The sequence below is a fragment of the Nerophis lumbriciformis genome, linkage group LG08 (assembly GCF_033978685.3).
Source record: "Nerophis lumbriciformis linkage group LG08, RoL_Nlum_v2.1, whole genome shotgun sequence".
Taxonomy (NCBI): Eukaryota; Metazoa; Chordata; class Actinopteri; order Syngnathiformes; family Syngnathidae; genus Nerophis; species Nerophis lumbriciformis.
This window is the reverse complement of record NC_084555.2, coordinates 45045380-45069298: the sequence shown is the minus strand read 5'-3', so window position 1 is coordinate 45069298 and position 23919 is coordinate 45045380. Positions and strand designations below refer to the sequence as shown.

Genomic DNA, 23919 nt, shown 5'->3' with positions numbered 1-23919 from the left:
ATCACATCATTTATTCAGAAAGTATAAATAACGACAAATAAAGATAGAATACTATTAACCGCAACTAGAGATGTCCGATAATGGCTTTTTTGCCGATATCCGATATTGTCCAACTCTTAATTACCGATTCTGATATCAACCGATACTGATATATACAGTCGAGGAATTAACACATTATTATGCCTAATTTTGTTGTGATGCCCCGCTGGATGCATTAAACAATGTAACAAGGTTTTCCAAAATAAATCAACTCAAGTTATGGAAAAAAATGCCAACATGGCACTGCCATATTTGTTATTGAAGTCACAAAGTGCATTGTTTTTTTTAACATGCCTCAAAACAGCAGCTTGGAATTTGGGACATACTCTCCCTGAGAGAGCATGAGGAGGTTGAGGTGGGCGGGGGGTGTATATTGTAGCGTCCCGGAAGAGTTAGTGCTGCAAGGGGTTCTGGGTATTAGTTCTGTTGTGTTTATGTTGTGTTACGGTGCGGATGTTCTCCCGAAATGTGTTTGTCATTCTTGTTTGGTGTGGGTTCACAGGGTGGCGCATATTTGTAACAGTGTTAAAGTTGTTTATACGGCCACCCTCAGTGTGACCTGTATGGCTGTTGACCAAGTATGCCTTGCATTCACTTTTGTGTGTGAAAAGCCGTAGATATTATGTGACTGGGCTGGCATGCAAAGGCAGTGCTTTTAAGGTTTGGGACACTAGCTGTCCCAAATTCCAAGCTGCTGTTTTGAGGCATGATTAAAAAAAACAATGCACTTTGTGACTTCAATAATAAATATGGCAGTGCCATGTTGGCATTTTTTTCCATAACTTGAGTTGATTTATTTTGGAAAACCTTGTTACATTGTTTAATGCATCCAGCGGGGCATCACAACAAAATTAGGCATAATAATGTGTTAATTCCACAACTGTATGTATCGGTTGATATCGGAATCGGTAATTAAGAGTTGGACAATATCGGAATGTCGGTAAAAAAGCCATTATCGGACATCTATAACTATTATTAACAGTGTATGCTGTATTTATTGCCAATGTTTATGTATTTGTGTCCTCATTATACAGTTTAGTTTAGTTTATTAGTCTACACCGCAGTGGAGACTATTCTTCCTGGGGTCCAGGCAAAAAACATGACACAATCACAAAACAAAAGATTCCAATGCAGTACAACATGATCAAATAATAAAATGTTAATAATAAAATACAGTAAGTCAAACTTAACAGCAGTATTTTTTTCCTCAACTGTAATCTAATCAAGGTATTACCAACTTATAATTATGATCTGCCCTATTTTTTTACTGTGTTTTTGGGAGTTATTCCTTCTTTTTGTTAGAGAATGAGCACAAACTTCTTACCGATCTCCAGCAGGCTGGGCACACCGGGCACCGCTGGACTGTGTCTTGGGGACCGGCGAAGGTTGGGGGCGCTGCAGGAGCGTTGTCTACTCCCCTCGGGGGCCGGCCTTACGCTACCAACAGTCACTTTATCATCAATTGAGAGAAAAGATAACATTTTGATATCAATATAGAGCCGCCTTTTTTTTTACCTGGCGTCGGCGCTGTGCTCCCGTGGCGGCCCGCACCCTCGGGATCGTCCCTTCTTCCTGGAACCCTTCCTGGCCCCCTCCTCCTCGTCCCGCAGAAAGACGTCCTGGCCCCACCCGCCACAGCCCTCTCTCGGCATGACTGGAGAAAAACAACAACAACGTGATTTTAAAGAAATGATTGACAGGTGCATTCTCTGTCATAGGGGCGGGGCTAAGCGTACGCTGAATGGCCCTGAGGCGAGGGAGCAGCGGTGGGCTGGTGGGAGGGCTGGAACCGCTGCTGAGCAAACTCCTGCGACGGTCATGTGATGGCGACGCCTGCACAGTTATCTTGTGCTGGAAATCTACAAAAGTACAAATGAAACATGTTAGACTAAGCATGATGGAGTATATAGGCGTACGCTAATGAAACATGTTAGCTTCAGCATAATGGAATTTGGAGGCGGGGCTAATAAAGCATGTTATCTATAGCATGATAGAGTTTGTAATAAAACATGTCTGTGTTAAACCTACTGTTGTTATTTTGTACTAATGAACAGGTGGTTGTGTTATTTGTAAATAGTAAATGGGTTTAGGGATGTCCCGATCCAGGTTTTTGCACTTCCGATCCGATACTGATATTGTTTTTGCACTTCCGATCCGATACCGATACTGACCGATACGGATACTGACCGATACTGGCCTATCCGAGCATGTATTAAAGTTTAAAGTTATTTAGCCTACTTAGTTGTCAGAATCATGTTGAAAAGGGTTTTAGTACTCTTGATAACAACTAGCCAGCTGAATTAGGGGAGTTTGAATAATACACAATGGTTGGTAACAAGAAACTGACCTGTTTATTCAAGGATAAACACAAAATAGACAAAATTATACATGACAAACAGAAATGGCATCATTGAACTAGGGCTGGGCGATATGGCCTTTTTTTAATATTGCGATATTTTAAGGCCATATTGCGATACACGATATATAAGTGGATATTTTGCCTTAGCCTTGAATGAACACTTGATGCATATAATCACAGCAGTATGATGATTCTATGTGTTTTGATTGATTGATTGAGACTTTTATTAGTAGGTTGCACAGTGAAGTACATATTCCGTACAATTGACCACTAAATGGTAACACCCCAATAAGTTTTTCAACTTGTTTAAGTCGGGGTCCACTTAAATTGATTCATGATACAGATATATACTATCAGATATATACTATCATCATAATACAGTCATCACACAAGATAATCACATTGAATTATTTACATTATTTATAATCCAGGGTGTGGAGGGGGGCGCCTGATGTAAGTGTCAAAAAGACAGCCAAAAGAGTTTGATATGAGAATAAATCTAAAGTTAAAATATAGGGTAGAAATGCACCCTTTTGCAGGAAATGTAGTCTTGATTTTCAAAATGTTCTTTCAATGCTTGCATGTCTACATTAAAACATTCTTCTTCATACTGCATTAATATATGCTACTTTTAAACTTTCATGCAGAGAAGGAAATCACAACTAAAAAAATCACTAATTTTTTCATACGGTGTTGATGTGGAAATTTTTGCCTCGGCATTTTGATGGTGTGGGCGTGTGGCACCGAATGGAGATAAGCGTCTCGACAGACATTATAATATTTGAACAATGATGACGAACACTGTTTTCTCTGTCGTGTCCGTGTGTCGAAAATTGTTATGCGCTTATTTTTTTATTTGATTTTGTGCGTGGCATATAATTGCCGTGCGCAGAGGACGTTTGAGCAGGCGCGCACCTTAGCGGCTGCGCTAGCATCACAGCTAACGTTAGCCATGCTGCTACCTCTCTGCTCGGGGAGGGCGTATACGTATGTGACATAGGACGTGACAGTATGTGACGTATGACGTGTGTAAGAAGTTCCGCTTGCTGTCTGTGAGAAGGAGACAGAAGAAGGAGTGGGAAGAGCTTGTAGTGTAATGCCAGCAGCTAAAAGCAACTGCGTGAGATTCCACAGACCTGTGGATGTGTTGAAGGTGTGCTGGAAAATGCGGAACGGAAATTAGGGAGCAGCAGAAAAGTGGAATGTATTATTTAAATCGGTGCGTTGGAAAACACGGACCGGAGTTTTTTTAAACTGGATCTGGATCCGCATTTTCCCATGCCTTGTCGATATGCATTTTTTTGGCAAATATCGGCGGCCGATCCGATCCAAATATCGGATCGGGACATCCCTAAATGGGTTATACTTGTATACCGCTTTTCTTTTCTCAAAGCGCTTTGACACTATTTCCACATTCTCCCATTCACACACACATTCACACACTCATAACGGGAGCTGCCATGCAAGGTGCTAACCACGACCCATCAGGAGCAAGGGTGAAGTGTCTTGCTCAAGGACACAACGGATGTGGCTGGGATGCCGGAAGCTGGGGATCAAACCAGGAACCCTCGGGTTTCTGGCACTGCCGCTCTACCGGCCGAGCCACGCCGTCCCATTGGTGTATAATAAACATGTAGTTGTTAATCTCGCGCTACTAAACATCCAGTTGTTATTTTTGTATTAATAAACATGCAGTTGTGTCATTTCAATAATAAAAAACATGCAGTTGTGTTATTTTTGCATTAGTGAACATGAAGTTGTGTTACTTTCAACATTAATAAACATGCAGTTGTTTTATTTTTGTAGAAATAAATGGGTAGTTAAGGTTTCCCCTACATGTAACTCAATATACATTCTGCCACACCTTCAATATATATATATATATATATATATATATATATATATATATATATATATAAATAAATAAATAATTTTTTTTACAGTACCTATTTTTTTTACAGTACTAATAAACATGCCGTTGTGTTATTTTAGTGCTAAAAACATGGGAGTTGTGTTATTTTTGTACAAACATGTACATGTTGTGTTATTTTTCTACCAATAAACAAGCAATTGTGTTACGGTCGTGCTAAAAAAACATGCAATTGTGTTATTTTTGTGAGAATAAACATGTAGTGGTGTTATTGTCGTGCTAAAAATCAAGTGGTTGTGTTATTTTAGTACCAATAAACATGAAGTTGTGTTATCTTTGTACGAATAAACCTTTAGTGTTATTTTTTTTACAGTACTAATAAAATGCAGTTGTGTTATTATAGTGGTAAAAAACATGGAGTTGTGTTATTTGTGTACAAACATGTAATTGTGCTATTTTTCTACCAATAAACAAGCAATTGTGTTACGGCTGTGCTAAAAAAAAACATGCAATTGTGTTATTTTTGTGAGAATAAACATGTAGTTGTGTTATTGTCGTGCTAAAAATCAAGTAGTTGTGTTATTTTAGTACCTATATACATGAAGTTGTATTATTTTTGTACGAATTAACCTTTAGTGTTATTTTTTTATAGTACTAATAAACATGCCGTTGTGTTATTTTAGTGCTAAAAAACATGAGAGTTGTGTTATTTTTGTACAAACATGTAGTTAATAAACATGCCGTTGTGTTATTTTAGTGCTAAAAAACATGAGAGTTGTGTTATTTTTGTACAAACATGTAGTTGTGTTATTTTTTTACCAATTAACAAGCAATTGTGTTACGGTCGTGCTAAAAAAACATGCAATTGTGTTATTTTTGTGAGAATAAACATGTAGTTGTGTTATTGTCGTGCTAAAAATCAAGTAGTTGTGTTATTTTAGTACCAATAAACATGAAGTTGTATTATCTTTGTACGAATAAACCTTTAGTATTATTTTATTACAGTACTAATAAAATGCAGTTGTGTTATTATAGTGGTAAATAACATGGAGTTGTGTTATTTTTGTACAAACATGTAGTTGTGTTATTTTTTTTTACCAATTAACAAGCAATTGTGTTACGGTCGTGCTAAAAAAAACATGCAATTGTGTTATTTTTGTGAGAATAAACATGTACTTGTGTTATTGTTGTGCTAAAAATCAAGTAGTTGTGTTATTTTAGTACAAATAAACATGAAGTTGTATTATCTTTGTACGAATAAACCTTTAGTGTTATTTTTTTACAGTACTAATAAAATGCAGTTGTGTTATTATAGTGGTAAAAAACATGGAGTTGTGTTATTTTTGTACAAACATGTAGTTGTGCTATTTTTCTACCAATAAACAAGCAATTGTGTTACGGCCGCGCTAAAAAAACCATGCAATTGTGTTATTTTTGCGAGAATAAACATGTACTTGTGTTATTGTCGTGCTAAAAATCAAGTAGTTGTGTTATTTTAGTACCAATAAACATGAAGTTGTATTATCTTTGTACGAATAAACCTTTAGTGTTATTTTTTTTTTACAGTACTAATAAAATGCAGTTGTGTTATTATAGTGGTAAATAACATGGAGTTGTGTTATTTTTGTACAAACATGTAGTTGTGTTTTTTTTTTTTAACCAATTAAAAAGCAATTGTGTTACGGTCGCGCTAAAAAAAACATGCAATTGTGTTATTTTTGTGAGAATAAACATGCACTTGTGTTATTGTCGTGCTAAAAATCAAGTAGTTGTGTTATTTTAGTACAAATAAACATGAAGTTGTATTATCTTTGTACGAATAAACCTTTAGTGTTATTTTTTTTACAGTACTAATAAAATGCAGTTGTGTTATTATAGTGGTAAATAACATGGGAGTTGTGTTATTTTTGTACAAACATGTAGTTGTGTTATTTTTTTTACCAATTAACAAGCAATTGTGTTACGGTCGCGCTAAAAAAAACATGCAATTGTGTTATTTTTGCGAAAATAAACATGTAGTTGTGTTAATGTCGTGCTAAAAATCAAGTAGTTGTGTTATTTTAGTACCAATAAACATGAAGTTGTATTATCTTTGTACGAATAAACCTTTAGTGTTATTTTTTTACAGTACTAATAAACTGCAGTTGTGTTATTATAGTGGTAAATAAAATGGAGTTGTGTTATTTTTTATTTTTGTACAAACATGTAGTGGTGTTATTTTGTTTTACCAATTAACAAGCAATTGTGTTACGGTCACGCTAAAAAAACCATGCAATTGTGTTATTTTTGTGAGAATAAACATGTAGTTGTGTTATTGTCGTGCTAAAAATCAAGTAGTTGTGTTATTTTAGTACCAATAAACAGGAAGTTATATTATCTTTGTACGAATAAACCTTTAGTATTATTTTATTACAGTACTAATAAAATGCAGTTGTGTTATTATAGTGGTAAAAAACATGGAGTTGTGTTACTTATGTACAAACATGTAGTTGTGCTATTTTTCTACCAATAAACAAGCAATTGTGTTACGGCCGTGCTAAAAAAACATGCAATTGTGTTATTTTTGTGAGAATAAACATGTAGTTGTGTTATTGTCGTGCTAAAAATCAAGTAGTTGTGTTATTTTAGTACCAATAAACATGAAGTTGTATTATTTTTGTACGAATAAACCTTTAGTGTTATTTTTTTATAGTACTAATAAACATGCCGTTGTGTTATTTTAGTGCTAAAAAACATGGGAGCTGTGTTATTTTTGTACAAACATGTAGTTGTGTTATTTTTTTTTTTACCAATTAACAAGCAATTGTGTTACGGTCGCGCTAAAAAACCATGCAATTGTGTTATTTTTGTGAGAATAAACATGTACTTGTGTTATTGTCGTGCTAAAAATCAAGTAGTTGTGTTATTTTAGTACCAATAAACATGAAGTTGTGTTATCTTTGTACGAATAAACTTTTAGTGTTATTTTTTTTACAGTACTAATAAAATGCAGTTGTGTTATTATAGTGGTAAATAACATGGAGTTGTGTTATTTTTGTACAAACATGTAGTTGTGCTATTTTTCTACCAATAAACAAGCAATTGTGTTACGGCCGTGCTAAAAAAAACATGCAATTGTGTTATTTTTGTGAGAATAAACATGTAATTGTGTTATTGTTGTGCTACAAATCAAGTAGTTGTGTTATTTTAGTACCAATAAACATGAAGTTATATTATCTTTGTACGAATAAACCTTTAGTGTTATTTTTTTACAGTACTAATAAAATTCAGTTGTGTTATTATAGTGGTAAATAACATGGAGTTGTGTTATTTTTGTACAAACATGTAGTTGTGCTATTTTTCTACCAATAAACAAGCAATTGTGTTACGGCCGTGCTAAAAAAAACATGCAATTGTGTTATTTTTGTGAGAATAAACATGTACTTGTGTTATTGTCGTGCTAAAAATCAAGTAGTTGTGTTATTTTAGTACCAATAAACATGAAGTCGTATTATCTTTGTACGAATAAACCTTTAGTGTTATTTTTTTACAGTACTAATAAAATGCAGTTGTGTTATTATAGTGGTAAATAACATGGAGTTGTGTTATTTTTGTACAAACATGTAGTTGTGCTATTTTTCTACCAATAAACAAGCAATTGTGTTACGGTCGTGCTAAAAAAACATGCAATTGTATTATTTTTGTGAGAATAAACATGTAGTTGTGTTATTGTCATGCTAAAAATCAGGTAGTTGTGTTATTTTAGTACCAATAAACATGAAGTTGTATTATCTTTGTACGAATAAACCTTTAGTGTTATTTTTTTTACAGTACTAATAAAATGCAGTTGTGTTATTTTAGTGCTAAAAAAACATGGGAGTTGTGTTATTTTTGTACAAACATGTAGTTGTGTTATTTTTTTTTATCAATTAACAAGCAATTGTGTTACGGTCGCGCTAAAAAAAAACATGCAATTGTGTTATTTTTGCGAGAAAAAAACATGTAGTTGTATTATTGTCGTGTTAAAAATCAAGTAGTTGTGTTATTTTAGTACCAATAAACATGAAGTTGTATTATCTTTGTACGAATAAACCTTTAGTGTTATTTTTTTATAGTACTAATAATCATGCCGTTGTGTTATTTTAGTGCTAAAAAAAACATGGGAGTTGTGTTATTTTTGTACAAACATGTAGTTGTGTTTTTTTTTTAATCAATTAACAAGCAATTGTGTTACGGTCGCGCTAAAAAAACTATGCAATTGTGTTATTTTTGTGAGAATAAACATGTACTTGTGTTATTGTCGTGCTAAAAATCAAGTAGTTGTGTTATTTTAGTACAAATAAACATGAAGTTGTATTATCTTTGTACGAATAAACCTTTAGTGTTATTTTTTTACAGTACTAATAAAATGCAGTTGTGTTATTATAGTGGTAAAAAACATGGAGTTGTGTTATTTATGTACAAACAGAGTTGTGTTATTTATGTACAAACATGTAGTTGTGCTATTTTTCTACCAATAAACAAGCAATTGTGTTACGGCTGTGCTAAAAAAAAACATGCAATTGTGTTATTTTTGTGAGAATAAACATGTAGTTGTGTTATTGTCGTGCTAAAAATCAAGTAGTTGTGTTACGGCTGTGCTAAAAAAAAACATGCAATTGTGTTATTTTTGTGAGAATAAACATGTAGTTGTGTTATTGTCGTGTTAAAAATCAAGTAGTTGTGTTATTTTAGTACCAATAAACATGAAGTTGTATTATTTTTGTACGAATAAACCTTTAGTGTTATTCTTTTATAGTACTAATAAACATGCCGTTGTGTTATTTTAGTGCTAAAAAACATGAGAGTTGTGTTATTTTTGTACAAACATGTAGTTGTGTTATTTTGTTTTACCAATTAACAAGCAATTGTGTTACGGTCGCGCTAAAAAAACCATGCAATTGTGTTATTTTTGTGAGAATAAACATGTAGTTGTGTTATTGTCGTGCTAAAAATCAAGTAGTTGTGTTATTTTAGTACCAATAAACATGAAGTTATATTATCTTTGTACGAATAAACCTTTAGTATTATTTTATTACAGTACTAATAAAATGCAGTTGTGTTATTATAGTGGTAAAAAACATGGAGTTGTGTTACTTATGTACAAACATGTAGTTGTGTTATTTTTCTACCAATAAACAAGCAATTGTGTTACGGCCGTGCTAAAAAAACATGCAATTGTGTTATTTTTGTGAGAATAAACATGTAGTTGTGTTATTGTCGTGCTAAAAATCAAGTAGTTGTGTTATTTTAGTACCAATAAACATGAAGTTGTATTATCTTTGTACGAATAAACCTTTAGTGTTATTTTTTTATAGTACTAATAAACATGCCGTTGTGTTATTTTAGTGCTAAAAAAACATGGGAGTTGTGTTATTTTTGTACAAACATGTAGTTGTGTTATTATTTTTTTACCAATTAACAAGCAAATGTGTTACGGTCGTCCTAAAAAAAAACATGCAATTGTGTTATTTTTGTGAGAATAAACATGCACTTGTGTTATTGTCGTGCTAAAAATCAAGTAGTTGTGTTATTTTAGTACGAATAAACATGAAGTTGTATTATCTTTGTACGAATAAACCTTTTGTGTTTTTTTTTTTACAGTACTAATAAAATGCAGCTGTGTTATTATAGTGGTAAATAACATGGAGTTGTGTTATTTTTGTACAAACATGGAGTTGTGTTATTTATGTACAAACATGTAGTTGTGCTATTTTTCTACCAATAAACAAGCAATTGTGTTACGGCCGTGCTAAAAAAAAAACATGCAATTGTGTTATTTTTGTGAGAATAAACATGTAGTTGTGTTATTGTCGTGCTAAAAATCAAGTAGTTGTGTTATTTTAGTACCAATAAACATGAAGTTGTATTATTTTTGTACGAATAAACCTTTAGTGTTATTCTTTTATAGTACTAATAAACATGCCGTTGTGTTATTTTAGTGCTAAAAAACATGAGTTGTGTTATTTTTGTACAAACATGTAGTTGTGTTATTTTTTTTTACCAATAAACAAGCAATTGTGTTACGGTCGTGCTAAAAAAACATGCAATTGTGTTATTTTTGCGAGAATAAACATGTAGTTGTGTTATTGTCGTGTTAAAAATCAAGTAGTTGTGTTATTTTAGTACCAATAAACATGAAGTTGTATTATCTTTGTACGAATAAACCTTTAGTGTTATTTTTTTATAGTACTAATAAACATGCCGTTGTGTTATTTTAGTGCTAAAAAAACATGGGAGTTGTGTTATTTTTGTACAAACATGTAGTTGTGTTTTTTTTTTAATCAATTAACAAGCAATTGTGTTACGAATTGGCTTCACGGTGGCAGAGGGGTTAGTGCATCTGCCTCACAATACGAAGGTCTTGAGTAGTCTTGGGTTCAATCCCGGGCTCGGGATCTTTCTGTGTGGAGTTTGCATGTTCTCCCCGTGACTGCGTGGGTTCACTCCGGGTTCTCCGGCTTCCTCCCACCTCCAAAGACATGCACCTGGGGATAAGTTGATTGGCAACACTAAATTGGCCTTAGTGTGTGGATGTGAGTGTGAATGTTGTCTGTCTATCTGTGTTGGCCCTGCGATGAGGTGGCGACTTGTCCAGGGTGTACCCCGCCTTCCGCCCGATTGTAGCTGAGATAGGCTCCAGCGCCCCCCGCGACCCCAAAGGGAATAAGCGGTAGAAAATGGATGGATGGATGTGTTACGGTCGCGCTAAAAAAACTATGCAATTGTGTTATTTTTGTGAGAATAAACATGTACTTGTGTTATTGTCGTGCTAAAAATCAAGTAGTTGTGTTATTTTAGTACAAATAAACATGAAGTTGTATTATCTTTGTACGAATAAACCTTTAGTGTTATTTTTTTTACAGTACTAATAAAATGCAGTTGTGTTATTATAGTGGTAAAAAACATGGAGTTGTGTTATTTATGTACAAACAGAGTTGTGTTATTTATGTACAAACATGTAGTTGTGCTATTTTTCTACCAATAAACAAGCAATTGTGTTACGGCTGTGCTAAAAAAAAACATGCAATTGTGTTATTTTTGTGAGAATAAACATGTAGTTGTGTTATTGTCGTGCTAAAAATCAAGTAGTTGTGTTACGGCTGTGCTAAAAAAAAACATGCAATTGTGTTATTTTTGTGAGAATAAACATGTAGTTGTGTTATTGTCGTGTTAAAAATCAAGTAGTTGTGTTATTTTAGTACCAATAAACATGAAGTTGTATTATTTTTGTACGAATAAACCTTTAGTGTTATTCTTTTATAGTACTAATAAACATGCTGTTGTGTTATTTTAGTGCTAAAAAACATGAGAGTTGTGTTATTTTTGTACAAACATGTAGTTGTGTTATTTTGTTTTACCAATTAACAAGCAATTGTGTTACGGTCGCGCTAAAAAAACCATGCAATTGTGTTATTTTTGTGAGAATAAACATGTAGTTGTGTTATTGTCGTGCTAAAAATCAAGTAGTCGTGTTATTTTAGTACCAATAAACATGAAGTTATATTATCTTTGTACGAATAAACCTTTAGTATTATTTTATTACAGTACTAATAAAATGCAGTTGTGTTATTATAGTGGTAAAAAACATGGAGTTGTGTTACTTATGTACAAACATGTAGTTGTGCTATTTTTCTACCAATAAACAAGCAATTGTGTTACGGCCGTGCTAAAAAAACATGCAATTGTGTTATTTTTGTGAGAATAAACATGTAGTTGTGTTATTGTCGTGCTAAAAATCAAGTAGTTGTGTTATTTTAGTACCAATAAACATGAAGTTGTATTATTTTTGTACGAATAAACCTTTAGTGTTATTCTTTTATAGTACTAATAAACATGCCGTTGTGTTATTTTAGTGCTAAAAAACATGAGAGTTGTGTTATTTTTGTACAAACATGTAGTGTGTTATTTTGTTTTACCAATTAACAAGCAATTGTGTTACGGTCGCGCTAAAAAAACCATGCAATTGTGTTATTTTTGCGAGAATAAACATGTAGTTGTGTTATTGTCGTGCTAAAAATCAAGTAGTTGTGTTATTTTAGTACCAATAAACATGAAGTTATATTATCTTTGTACGAATAAACCTTTAGTGTTATTTTTTTTACAGTACTAATAAAATGCAGTTGTGTTATTATAGTGGTAAATAACATGGAGTTGTGTTATTTATGTACAAACATGTAGTTGTGTTATTTTTTTTACCAATTAACAAGCAATTGTGTTACGGTCGCGCTAAAAAAAACAATGCAATTGTGTTATTTTTGCGAGAATAAACATGTAGTTGTGTTATTGTCGTGCTAAAAATCAAGTAGTTGTGTTATTTTAGTACCAATAAACATGAAGTTGTATTATCTTTGTACGAATAAACCTTTAGTGTTATTTTTTTACAGTACTAATAAAATGCAGTTGTGTTATTATAGTGGTAAAAAACATGGAGTTGTGTTATTTATGTACAAACAGAGTTGTGTTATTTATGTACAAACATGTAGTTGTGCTATTTTTCTACCAATAAACAAGCAATTGTGTTACGGCCGTGCTAAAAAAAAAACATGCAATTGTGTTATTTTTGTGAGAATAAACATGTAGTTGTGTTATTGTCGTGCTAAAAATCAAGTAGTTGTGTTATTTTAGTACCAATATACATGAAGTTGTATTATTTTTGTACGAATAAACCTTTAGTGTTATTTTTTTATAGTACTAATAAACATGCCGTTGTGTTATTTTAGTGCTAAAAAACATGAGAGTTGTGTTATTTTTGTACAAACATGTAGTTGTGTTATTTTTTTTTACCAATAAACAAGCAATTGTGTTACGGTCGTGCTAAAAAAACATGCAATTGTGTTATTTTTGCGAGAATAAACATGTAGTTGTGTTATTGTCGTGCTAAAAATCAAGTAGTTGTGTTATTTTAGTACCAATAAACATGAAGTTATATTATCTTTGTACGAATAAACCTTTAGTGTTATTTTTTTTACAGTACTAATAAAATGCAGTTGTGTTATTATAGTGGTAAAAAACATGGAGTTGTGTTATTTATGTACAAACAGAGTTGTGTTATTTATGTACAAACATGTAGTTGTGCTATTTTTCTACCAATAAACAAGCAATTCTGTTACGGCTGTGCTAAAAAAAAACATGCAATTGTGTTATTTTTGTGAGAATAAACATGTAGTTGTGTTATTGTCGTGCTAAAAATCAAGTAGTTGTGTTACGGCTGTGCTAAAAAAACATGCAATTGTGTTATTTTTGTGAGAATAAACATGTAGTTGTGTTATTGTCGTGCTAAAAATCAAGTAGTTGTGTTATTTTAGTACCAATAAACATGAAGTTGTATTATCTTTGTACGAATAAACCTTTAGTATTATTTTATTACAGTACTAATAAAATGCAGTTGTGTTATTATAGTGGTAAATAACATGGAGTTGTGTTATTTTTGTACAAACATGTAGTTGTGTTATTTTTTTTTACCAATTAACAAGCAATTGTGTTACGGTCGTGCTAAAAAAAACATGCAATTGTGTTATTTTTGTGAGAATAAACATGTACTTGTGTTATTGTTGTGCTAAAAATCAAGTAGTTGTGTTATTTTAGTACAAATAAACATGAAGTTGTATTATCTTTGTACGAATAAACCTTTAGTGTTATTTTTTTACAGTACTAATAAAATGCAGTTGTGTTATTATAGTGGTAAAAAACATGGAGTTGTGTTATTTTTGTACAAACATGTAGTTGTGCTATTTTTCTACCAATAAACAAGCAATTGTGTTACGGCCGCGCTAAAAAAACCATGCAATTGTGTTATTTTTGCGAGAATAAACATGTACTTGTGTTATTGTCGTGCTAAAAATCAAGTAGTTGTGTTATTTTAGTACCAATAAACATGAAGTTGTATTATCTTTGTACGAATAAACCTTTAGTGTTATTTTTTTTTTACAGTACTAATAAAATGCAGTTGTGTTATTATAGTGGTAAATAACATGGAGTTGTGTTATTTTTGTACAAACATGTAGTTGTGTTTTTTTTTTTTAACCAATTAAAAAGCAATTGTGTTACGGTCGCGCTAAAAAAAACATGCAATTGTGTTATTTTTGTGAGAATAAACATGCACTTGTGTTATTGTCGTGCTAAAAATCAAGTAGTTGTGTTATTTTAGTACAAATAAACATGAAGTTGTATTATCTTTGTACGAATAAACCTTTAGTGTTATTTTTTTTACAGTACTAATAAAATGCAGTTGTGTTATTATAGTGGTAAATAACATGGGAGTTGTGTTATTTTTGTACAAACATGTAGTTGTGTTATTTTTTTTACCAATTAACAAGCAATTGTGTTACGGTCGCGCTAAAAAAAACATGCAATTGTGTTATTTTTGCGAAAATAAACATGTAGTTGTGTTAATGTCGTGCTAAAAATCAAGTAGTTGTGTTATTTTAGTACCAATAAACATGAAGTTGTATTATCTTTGTACGAATAAACCTTTAGTGTTATTTTTTTACAGTACTAATAAACTGCAGTTGTGTTATTATAGTGGTAAATAAAATGGAGTTGTGTTATTTTTTATTTTTGTACAAACATGTAGTGGTGTTATTTTGTTTTACCAATTAACAAGCAATTGTGTTACGGTCACGCTAAAAAAACCATGCAATTGTGTTATTTTTGTGAGAATAAACATGTAGTTGTGTTATTGTCGTGCTAAAAATCAAGTAGTTGTGTTATTTTAGTACCAATAAACAGGAAGTTATATTATCTTTGTACGAATAAACCTTTAGTATTATTTTATTACAGTACTAATAAAATGCAGTTGTGTTATTATAGTGGTAAAAAACATGGAGTTGTGTTACTTATGTACAAACATGTAGTTGTGCTATTTTTCTACCAATAAACAAGCAATTGTGTTACGGCCGTGCTAAAAAAACATGCAATTGTGTTATTTTTGTGAGAATAAACATGTAGTTGTGTTATTGTCGTGCTAAAAATCAAGTAGTTGTGTTATTTTAGTACCAATAAACATGAAGTTGTATTATTTTTGTACGAATAAACCTTTAGTGTTATTTTTTTATAGTACTAATAAACATGCCGTTGTGTTATTTTAGTGCTAAAAAACATGGGAGCTGTGTTATTTTTGTACAAACATGTAGTTGTGTTATTTTTTTTTTTACCAATTAACAAGCAATTGTGTTACGGTCGCGCTAAAAAACCATGCAATTGTGTTATTTTTGTGAGAATAAACATGTACTTGTGTTATTGTCGTGCTAAAAATCAAGTAGTTGTGTTATTTTAGTACCAATAAACATGAAGTTGTGTTATCTTTGTACGAATAAACTTTTAGTGTTATTTTTTTTACAGTACTAATAAAATGCAGTTGTGTTATTATAGTGGTAAATAACATGGAGTTGTGTTATTTTTGTACAAACATGTAGTTGTGCTATTTTTCTACCAATAAACAAGCAATTGTGTTACGGCCGTGCTAAAAAAAACATGCAATTGTGTTATTTTTGTGAGAATAAACATGTAATTGTGTTATTGTTGTGCTACAAATCAAGTAGTTGTGTTATTTTAGTACCAATAAACATGAAGTTATATTATCTTTGTACGAATAAACCTTTAGTGTTATTTTTTTACAGTACTAATAAAATTCAGTTGTGTTATTATAGTGGTAAATAACATGGAGTTGTGTTATTTTTGTACAAACATGTAGTTGTGCTATTTTTCTACCAATAAACAAGCAATTGTGTTACGGCCGTGCTAAAAAAAACATGCAATTGTGTTATTTTTGTGAGAATAAACATGTACTTGTGTTATTGTCGTGCTAAAAATCAAGTAGTTGTGTTATTTTAGTACCAATAAACATGAAGTCGTATTATCTTTGTACGAATAAACCTTTAGTGTTATTTTTTTACAGTACTAATAAAATGCAGTTGTGTTATTATAGTGGTAAATAACATGGAGTTGTGTTATTTTTGTACAAACATGTAGTTGTGCTATTTTTCTACCAATAAACAAGCAATTGTGTTACGGTCGTGCTAAAAAAACATGCAATTGTATTATTTTTGTGAGAATAAACATGTAGTTGTGTTATTGTCATGCTAAAAATCAGGTAGTTGTGTTATTTTAGTACCAATAAACATGAAGTTGTATTATCTTTGTACGAATAAACCTTTAGTGTTATTTTTTTTACAGTACTAATAAAATGCAGTTGTGTTATTTTAGTGCTAAAAAAACATGGGAGTTGTGTTATTTTTGTACAAACATGTAGTTGTGTTATTTTTTTTTATCAATTAACAAGCAATTGTGTTACGGTCGCGCTAAAAAAAAACATGCAATTGTGTTATTTTTGCGAGAAAAAAACATGTAGTTGTATTATTGTCGTGTTAAAAATCAAGTAGTTGTGTTATTTTAGTACCAATAAACATGAAGTTGTATTATCTTTGTACGAATAAACCTTTAGTGTTATTTTTTTATAGTACTAATAATCATGCCGTTGTGTTATTTTAGTGCTAAAAAAAACATGGGAGTTGTGTTATTTTTGTACAAACATGTAGTTGTGTTTTTTTTTTAATCAATTAACAAGCAATTGTGTTACGGTCGCGCTAAAAAAACTATGCAATTGTGTTATTTTTGTGAGAATAAACATGTACTTGTGTTATTGTCGTGCTAAAAATCAAGTAGTTGTGTTATTTTAGTACAAATAAACATGAAGTTGTATTATCTTTGTACGAATAAACCTTTAGTGTTATTTTTTTACAGTACTAATAAAATGCAGTTGTGTTATTATAGTGGTAAAAAACATGGAGTTGTGTTATTTATGTACAAACAGAGTTGTGTTATTTATGTACAAACATGTAGTTGTGCTATTTTTCTACCAATAAACAAGCAATTGTGTTACGGCTGTGCTAAAAAAAAACATGCAATTGTGTTATTTTTGTGAGAATAAACATGTAGTTGTGTTATTGTCGTGCTAAAAATCAAGTAGTTGTGTTACGGCTGTGCTAAAAAAAAACATGCAATTGTGTTATTTTTGTGAGAATAAACATGTAGTTGTGTTATTGTCGTGTTAAAAATCAAGTAGTTGTGTTATTTTAGTACCAATAAACATGAAGTTGTATTATTTTTGTACGAATAAACCTTTAGTGTTATTCTTTTATAGTACTAATAAACATGCCGTTGTGTTATTTTAGTGCTAAAAAACATGAGAGTTGTGTTATTTTTGTACAAACATGTAGTTGTGTTATTTTGTTTTACCAATTAACAAGCAATTGTGTTACGGTCGCGCTAAAAAAACCATGCAATTGTGTTATTTTTGTGAGAATAAACATGTAGTTGTGTTATTGTCGTGCTAAAAATCAAGTAGTTGTGTTATTTTAGTACCAATAAACATGAAGTTATATTATCTTTGTACGAATAAACCTTTAGTATTATTTTATTACAGTACTAATAAAATGCAGTTGTGTTATTATAGTGGTAAAAAACATGGAGTTGTGTTACTTATGTACAAACATGTAGTTGTGTTATTTTTCTACCAATAAACAAGCAATTGTGTTACGGCCGTGCTAAAAAAACATGCAATTGTGTTATTTTTGTGAGAATAAACATGTAGTTGTGTTATTGTCGTGCTAAAAATCAAGTAGTTGTGTTATTTTAGTACCAATAAACATGAAGTTGTATTATCTTTGTACGAATAAACCTTTAGTGTTATTTTTTTATAGTACTAATAAACATGCCGTTGTGTTATTTTAGTGCTAAAAAAACATGGGAGTTGTGTTATTTTTGTACAAACATGTAGTTGTGTTATTATTTTTTTACCAATTAACAAGCAAATGTGTTACGGTCGTCCTAAAAAAAAACATGCAATTGTGTTATTTTTGTGAGAATAAACATGCACTTGTGTTATTGTCGTGCTAAAAATCAAGTAGTTGTGTTATTTTAGTACGAATAAACATGAAGTTGTATTATCTTTGTACGAATAAACCTTTTGTGTTTTTTTTTTTTACAGTACTAATAAAATGCAGCTGTGTTATTATAGTGGTAAATAACATGGAGTTGTGTTATTTTTGTACAAACATGGAGTTGTGTTATTTATGTACAAACATGTAGTTGTGCTATTTTTCTACCAATAAACAAGCAATTGTGTTACGGCCGTGCTAAAAAAAAAACATGCAATTGTGTTATTTTTGTGAGAATAAACATGTAGTTGTGTTATTGTCGTGCTAAAAATCAAGTAGTTGTGTTATTTTAGTACCAATAAACATGAAGTTGTATTATTTTTGTACGAATAAACCTTTAGTGTTATTCTTTTATAGTACTAATAAACATGCCGTTGTGTTATTTTAGTGCTAAAAAACATGAGTTGTGTTATTTTTGTACAAACATGTAGTTGTGTTATTTTTTTTTACCAATAAACAAGCAATTGTGTTACGGTCGTGCTAAAAAAACATGCAATTGTGTTATTTTTGCGAGAATAAACATGTAGTTGTGTTATTGTCGTGTTAAAAATCAAGTAGTTGTGTTATTTTAGTACCAATAAACATGAAGTTGTATTATCTTTGTACGAATAAACCTTTAGTGTTATTTTTTTATAGTACTAATAAACATGCCGTTGTGTTATTTTAGTGCTAAAAAAACATGGGAGTTGTGTTATTTTTGTACAAACATGTAGTTGTGTTTTTTTTTTAATCAATTAACAAGCAATTGTGTTACGAATTGGCTTCACGGTGGCAGAGGGGTTAGTGCATCTGCCTCACAATACGAAGGTCTTGAGTAGTCTTGGGTTCAATCCCGGGCTCGGGATCTTTCTGTGTGGAGTTTGCATGTTCTCCCCGTGACTGCGTGGGTTCACTCCGGGTTCTCCGGCTTCCTCCCACCTCCAAAGACATGCACCTGGGGATAAGTTGATTGGCAACACTAAATTGGCCTTAGTGTGTGGATGTGAGTGTGAATGTTGTCTGTCTATCTGTGTTGGCCCTGCGATGAGGTGGCGACTTGTCCAGGGTGTACCCCGCCTTCCGCCCGATTGTAGCTGAGATAGGCTCCAGCGCCCCCCGCGACCCCAAAGGGAATAAGCGGTAGAAAATGGATGGATGGATGTGTTACGGTCGCGCTAAAAAAACTATGCAATTGTGTTATTTTTGTGAGAATAAACATGTACTTGTGTTATTGTCGTGCTAAAAATCAAGTAGTTGTGTTATTTTAGTACAAATAAACATGAAGTTGTATTATCTTTGTACGAATAAACCTTTAGTGTTATTTTTTTTACAGTACTAATAAAATGCAGTTGTGTTATTATAGTGGTAAAAAACATGGAGTTGTGTTATTTATGTACAAACAGAGTTGTGTTATTTATGTACAAACATGTAGTTGTGCTATTTTTCTACCAATAAACAAGCAATTGTGTTACGGCTGTGCTAAAAAAAAACATGCAATTGTGTTATTTTTGTGAGAATAAACATGTAGTTGTGTTATTGTCGTGCTAAAAATCAAGTAGTTGTGTTACGGCTGTGCTAAAAAAAAACATGCAATTGTGTTATTTTTGTGAGAATAAACATGTAGTTGTGTTATTGTCGTGTTAAAAATCAAGTAGTTGTGTTATTTTAGTACCAATAAACATGAAGTTGTATTATTTTTGTACGAATAAACCTTTAGTGTTATTCTTTTATAGTACTAATAAACATGCTGTTGTGTTATTTTAGTGCTAAAAAACATGAGAGTTGTGTTATTTTTGTACAAACATGTAGTTGTGTTATTTTGTTTTACCAATTAACAAGCAATTGTGTTACGGTCGCGCTAAAAAAACCATGCAATTGTGTTATTTTTGTGAGAATAAACATGTAGTTGTGTTATTGTCGTGCTAAAAATCAAGTAGTCGTGTTATTTTAGTACCAATAAACATGAAGTTATATTATCTTTGTACGAATAAACCTTTAGTATTATTTTATTACAGTACTAATAAAATGCAGTTGTGTTATTATAGTGGTAAAAAACATGGAGTTGTGTTACTTATGTACAAACATGTAGTTGTGCTATTTTTCTACCAATAAACAAGCAATTGTGTTACGGCCGTGCTAAAAAAACATGCAATTGTGTTATTTTTGTGAGAATAAACATGTAGTTGTGTTATTGTCGTGCTAAAAATCAAGTAGTTGTGTTATTTTAGTACCAATAAACATGAAGTTGTATTATTTTTGTACGAATAAACCTTTAGTGTTATTCTTTTATAGTACTAATAAACATGCCGTTGTGTTATTTTAGTGCTAAAAAACATGAGAGTTGTGTTATTTTTGTACAAACATGTAGTGTGTTATTTTGTTTTACCAATTAACAAGCAATTGTGTTACGGTCGCGCTAAAAAAACCATGCAATTGTGTTATTTTTGCGAGAATAAACATGTAGTTGTGTTATTGTCGTGCTAAAAATCAAGTAGTTGTGTTATTTTAGTACCAATAAACATGAAGTTATATTATCTTTGTACGAATAAACCTTTAGTGTTATTTTTTTTACAGTACTAATAAAATGCAGTTGTGTTATTATAGTGGTAAATAACATGGAGTTGTGTTATTTATGTACAAACATGTAGTTGTGTTATTTTTTTTACCAATTAACAAGCAATTGTGTTACGGTCGCGCTAAAAAAAACAATGCAATTGTGTTATTTTTGCGAGAATAAACATGTAGTTGTGTTATTGTCGTGCTAAAAATCAAGTAGTTGTGTTATTTTAGTACCAATAAACATGAAGTTGTATTATCTTTGTACGAATAAACCTTTAGTGTTATTTTTTTACAGTACTAATAAAATGCAGTTGTGTTATTATAGTGGTAAAAAACATGGAGTTGTGTTATTTATGTACAAACAGAGTTGTGTTATTTATGTACAAACATGTAGTTGTGCTATTTTTCTACCAATAAACAAGCAATTGTGTTACGGCCGTGCTAAAAAAAAAACATGCAATTGTGTTATTTTTGTGAGAATAAACATGTAGTTGTGTTATTGTCGTGCTAAAAATCAAGTAGTTGTGTTATTTTAGTACCAATATACATGAAGTTGTATTATTTTTGTACGAATAAACCTTTAGTGTTATTTTTTTATAGTACTAATAAACATGCCGTTGTGTTATTTTAGTGCTAAAAAACATGAGAGTTGTGTTATTTTTGTACAAACATGTAGTTGTGTTATTTTTTTTTACCAATAAACAAGCAATTGTGTTACGGTCGTGCTAAAAAAACATGCAATTGTGTTATTTTTGCGAGAATAAACATGTAGTTGTGTTATTGTCGTGTTAAAAATCAAGTAGTTGTGTTATTTTAGTACCAATAAACATGAAGTTATATTATCTTTGTACGAATAAACCTTTAGTGTTATTTTTTTTACAGTACTAATAAAATGCAGTTGTGTTATTATAGTGGTAAAAAACATGGAGTTGTGTTATTTATGTACAAACAGAGTTGTGTTATTTATGTACAAACATGTAGTTGTGCTATTTTTCTACCAATAAACAAGCAATTCTGTTACGGCTGTGCTAAAAAAAAACATGCAATTGTGTTATTTTTGTGAGAATAAACATGTAGTTGTGTTATTGTCGTGCTAAAAATCAAGTAGTTGTGTTACGGCTGTGCTAAAAAAAACATGCAATTGTGTTATTTTTGTGAGAATAAACATGTAGTTGTGTTATTGTCGTGCTAAAAATCAAGTAGTTGTGTTATTTTAGTACCAATAAACATGAAGTTGTATTATCTTTGTACGAATAAACCTTTAGTGTTATTTTTTTATAGTACTAATAATCATCCCGTTGTGTTATTTTAGTGCTAAAAAAACATGGGAGTTGTGTTATTTTTGTACAAACATGTAGTTGTGTTTTTTTTTTAATCAATTAACAAGCAATTGTGTTACGGTCGCGCTAAAAAAACTATGCAATTGTGTTATTTTTGTGAGAATAAACATGTACTTGTGTTATTGTCGTGCTAAAAATCAAGTAGTTGTGTTATTTTAGTACAAATAAACATGAAGTTGTATTATCTTTGTACGAATAAACCTTTAGTGTTATTTTTTTACAGTACTAATAAAATGCAGTTGTGTTATTATAGTGGTAAAAAACATGGAGTTGTGTTATTTATGTACAAACAGAGTTGTGTTATTTATGTACAAACATGTAGTTGTGCTATTTTTCTACCAATAAACAAGCAATTGTGTTACGGCTGTGCTAAAAAAAAACATGCAATTGTGTTATTTTTGTGAGAATAAACATGTAGTTGTGTTATTGTCGTGCTAAAAATCAAGTAGTTGTGTTACGGCTGTGCTAAAAAAAAACATGCAATTGTGTTATTTTTGTGAGAATAAACATGTAGTTGTGTTATTGTCGTGTTAAAAATCAAGTAGTTGTGTTATTTTAGTACCAATAAACATGAAGTTGTATTATTTTTGTACGAATAAACCTTTAGTGTTATTCTTTTATAGTACTAATAAACATGCCGTTGTGTTATTTTAGTGCTAAAAAACATGAGAGTTGTGTTATTTTTGTACAAACATGTAGTTGTGTTATTTTGTTTTACCAATTAACAAGCAATTGTGTTACGGTCGCGCTAAAAAAACCATGCAATTGTGTTATTTTTGTGAGAATAAACATGTAGTTGTGTTATTGTCGTGCTAAAAATCAAGTAGTTGTGTTATTTTAGTACCAATAAACATGAAGTTATATTATCTTTGTACGAATAAACCTTTAGTATTATTTTATTACAGTACTAATAAAATGCAGTTGTGTTATTATAGTGGTAAAAAACATGGAGTTGTGTTACTTATGTACAAACATGTAGTTGTGCTATTTTTCTACCAATAAACAAGCAATTGTGTTACGGCCGTGCTAAAAAAACATGCAATTGTGTTATTTTTGTGAGAATAAACATGTAGTTGTGTTATTGTCGTGCTAAAAATCAAGTAGTTGTGTTATTTTAGTACCAATAAACATGAAGTTGTATTATCTTTGTACGAATAAACCTTTAGTGTTATTTTTTTATAGTACTAATAAACATGCCGTTGTGTTATTTTAGTGCTAAAAAAACATGGGAGTTGTGTTATTTTTGTACAAACATGTAGTTGTGTTATTATTTTTTTACCAATTAACAAGCAATTGTGTTACGGTCGTCCTAAAAAAAAACATGCAATTGTGTTATTTTTGTGAGAATAAACATGCACTTGTGTTATTGTCGTGCTAAAAATCAAGTAGTTGTGTTATTTTAGTACGAATAAACATGAAGTTGTATTATCTTTGTACGAATAAACCTTTTGTGTTTTTTTTTTTACAGTACTAATAAAATGCAGCTGTGTTATTATAGTGGTAAATAACATGGAGTTGTGTTATTTTTGTACAAACATGGAGTTGTGTTATTTATGTACAAACATGTAGTTGTGCTATTTTTCTACCAATAAACAAGCAACAAGTGTTACGGTCGTGCTAAAAAAACATGCAATTGTGTTATTTTTGCGAGAATAAACATGTAGTTGTGTTATTGTCGTGTTAAAAATCAAGTAGTTGTGTTATTTTAGTACCAATAAACATGAAGTTGTATTATCTTTGTACGAATAAACCTTTAGTGTTATTTTTTTATAGTACTAATAATCATGCCGTTGTGTTATTTTAGTGCTAAAAAAA

At 31.1% G+C, this 23919-nt stretch overlaps 1 protein-coding gene across 1 annotated transcript in view; it reads right to left on the bottom strand.

Moving 5' to 3' along the window:
- map3k9 (mitogen-activated protein kinase kinase kinase 9) overlaps positions 1 to 23919 on the bottom strand; it is an 88314-nt gene that overhangs the window by 13927 nt on the left and 50468 nt on the right. The window contains exons 7-9 of the mRNA XM_061969016.1: positions 1776 to 1898; positions 1555 to 1693; positions 1364 to 1476 (exon numbers count right to left, since the gene is read on the bottom strand). Of these exons, the coding sequence (XP_061825000.1) occupies positions 1364 to 1476; positions 1555 to 1693; positions 1776 to 1898 (375 nt within the window). The remainder of the gene's footprint in view (positions 1 to 1363; positions 1477 to 1554; positions 1694 to 1775; positions 1899 to 23919) is intronic.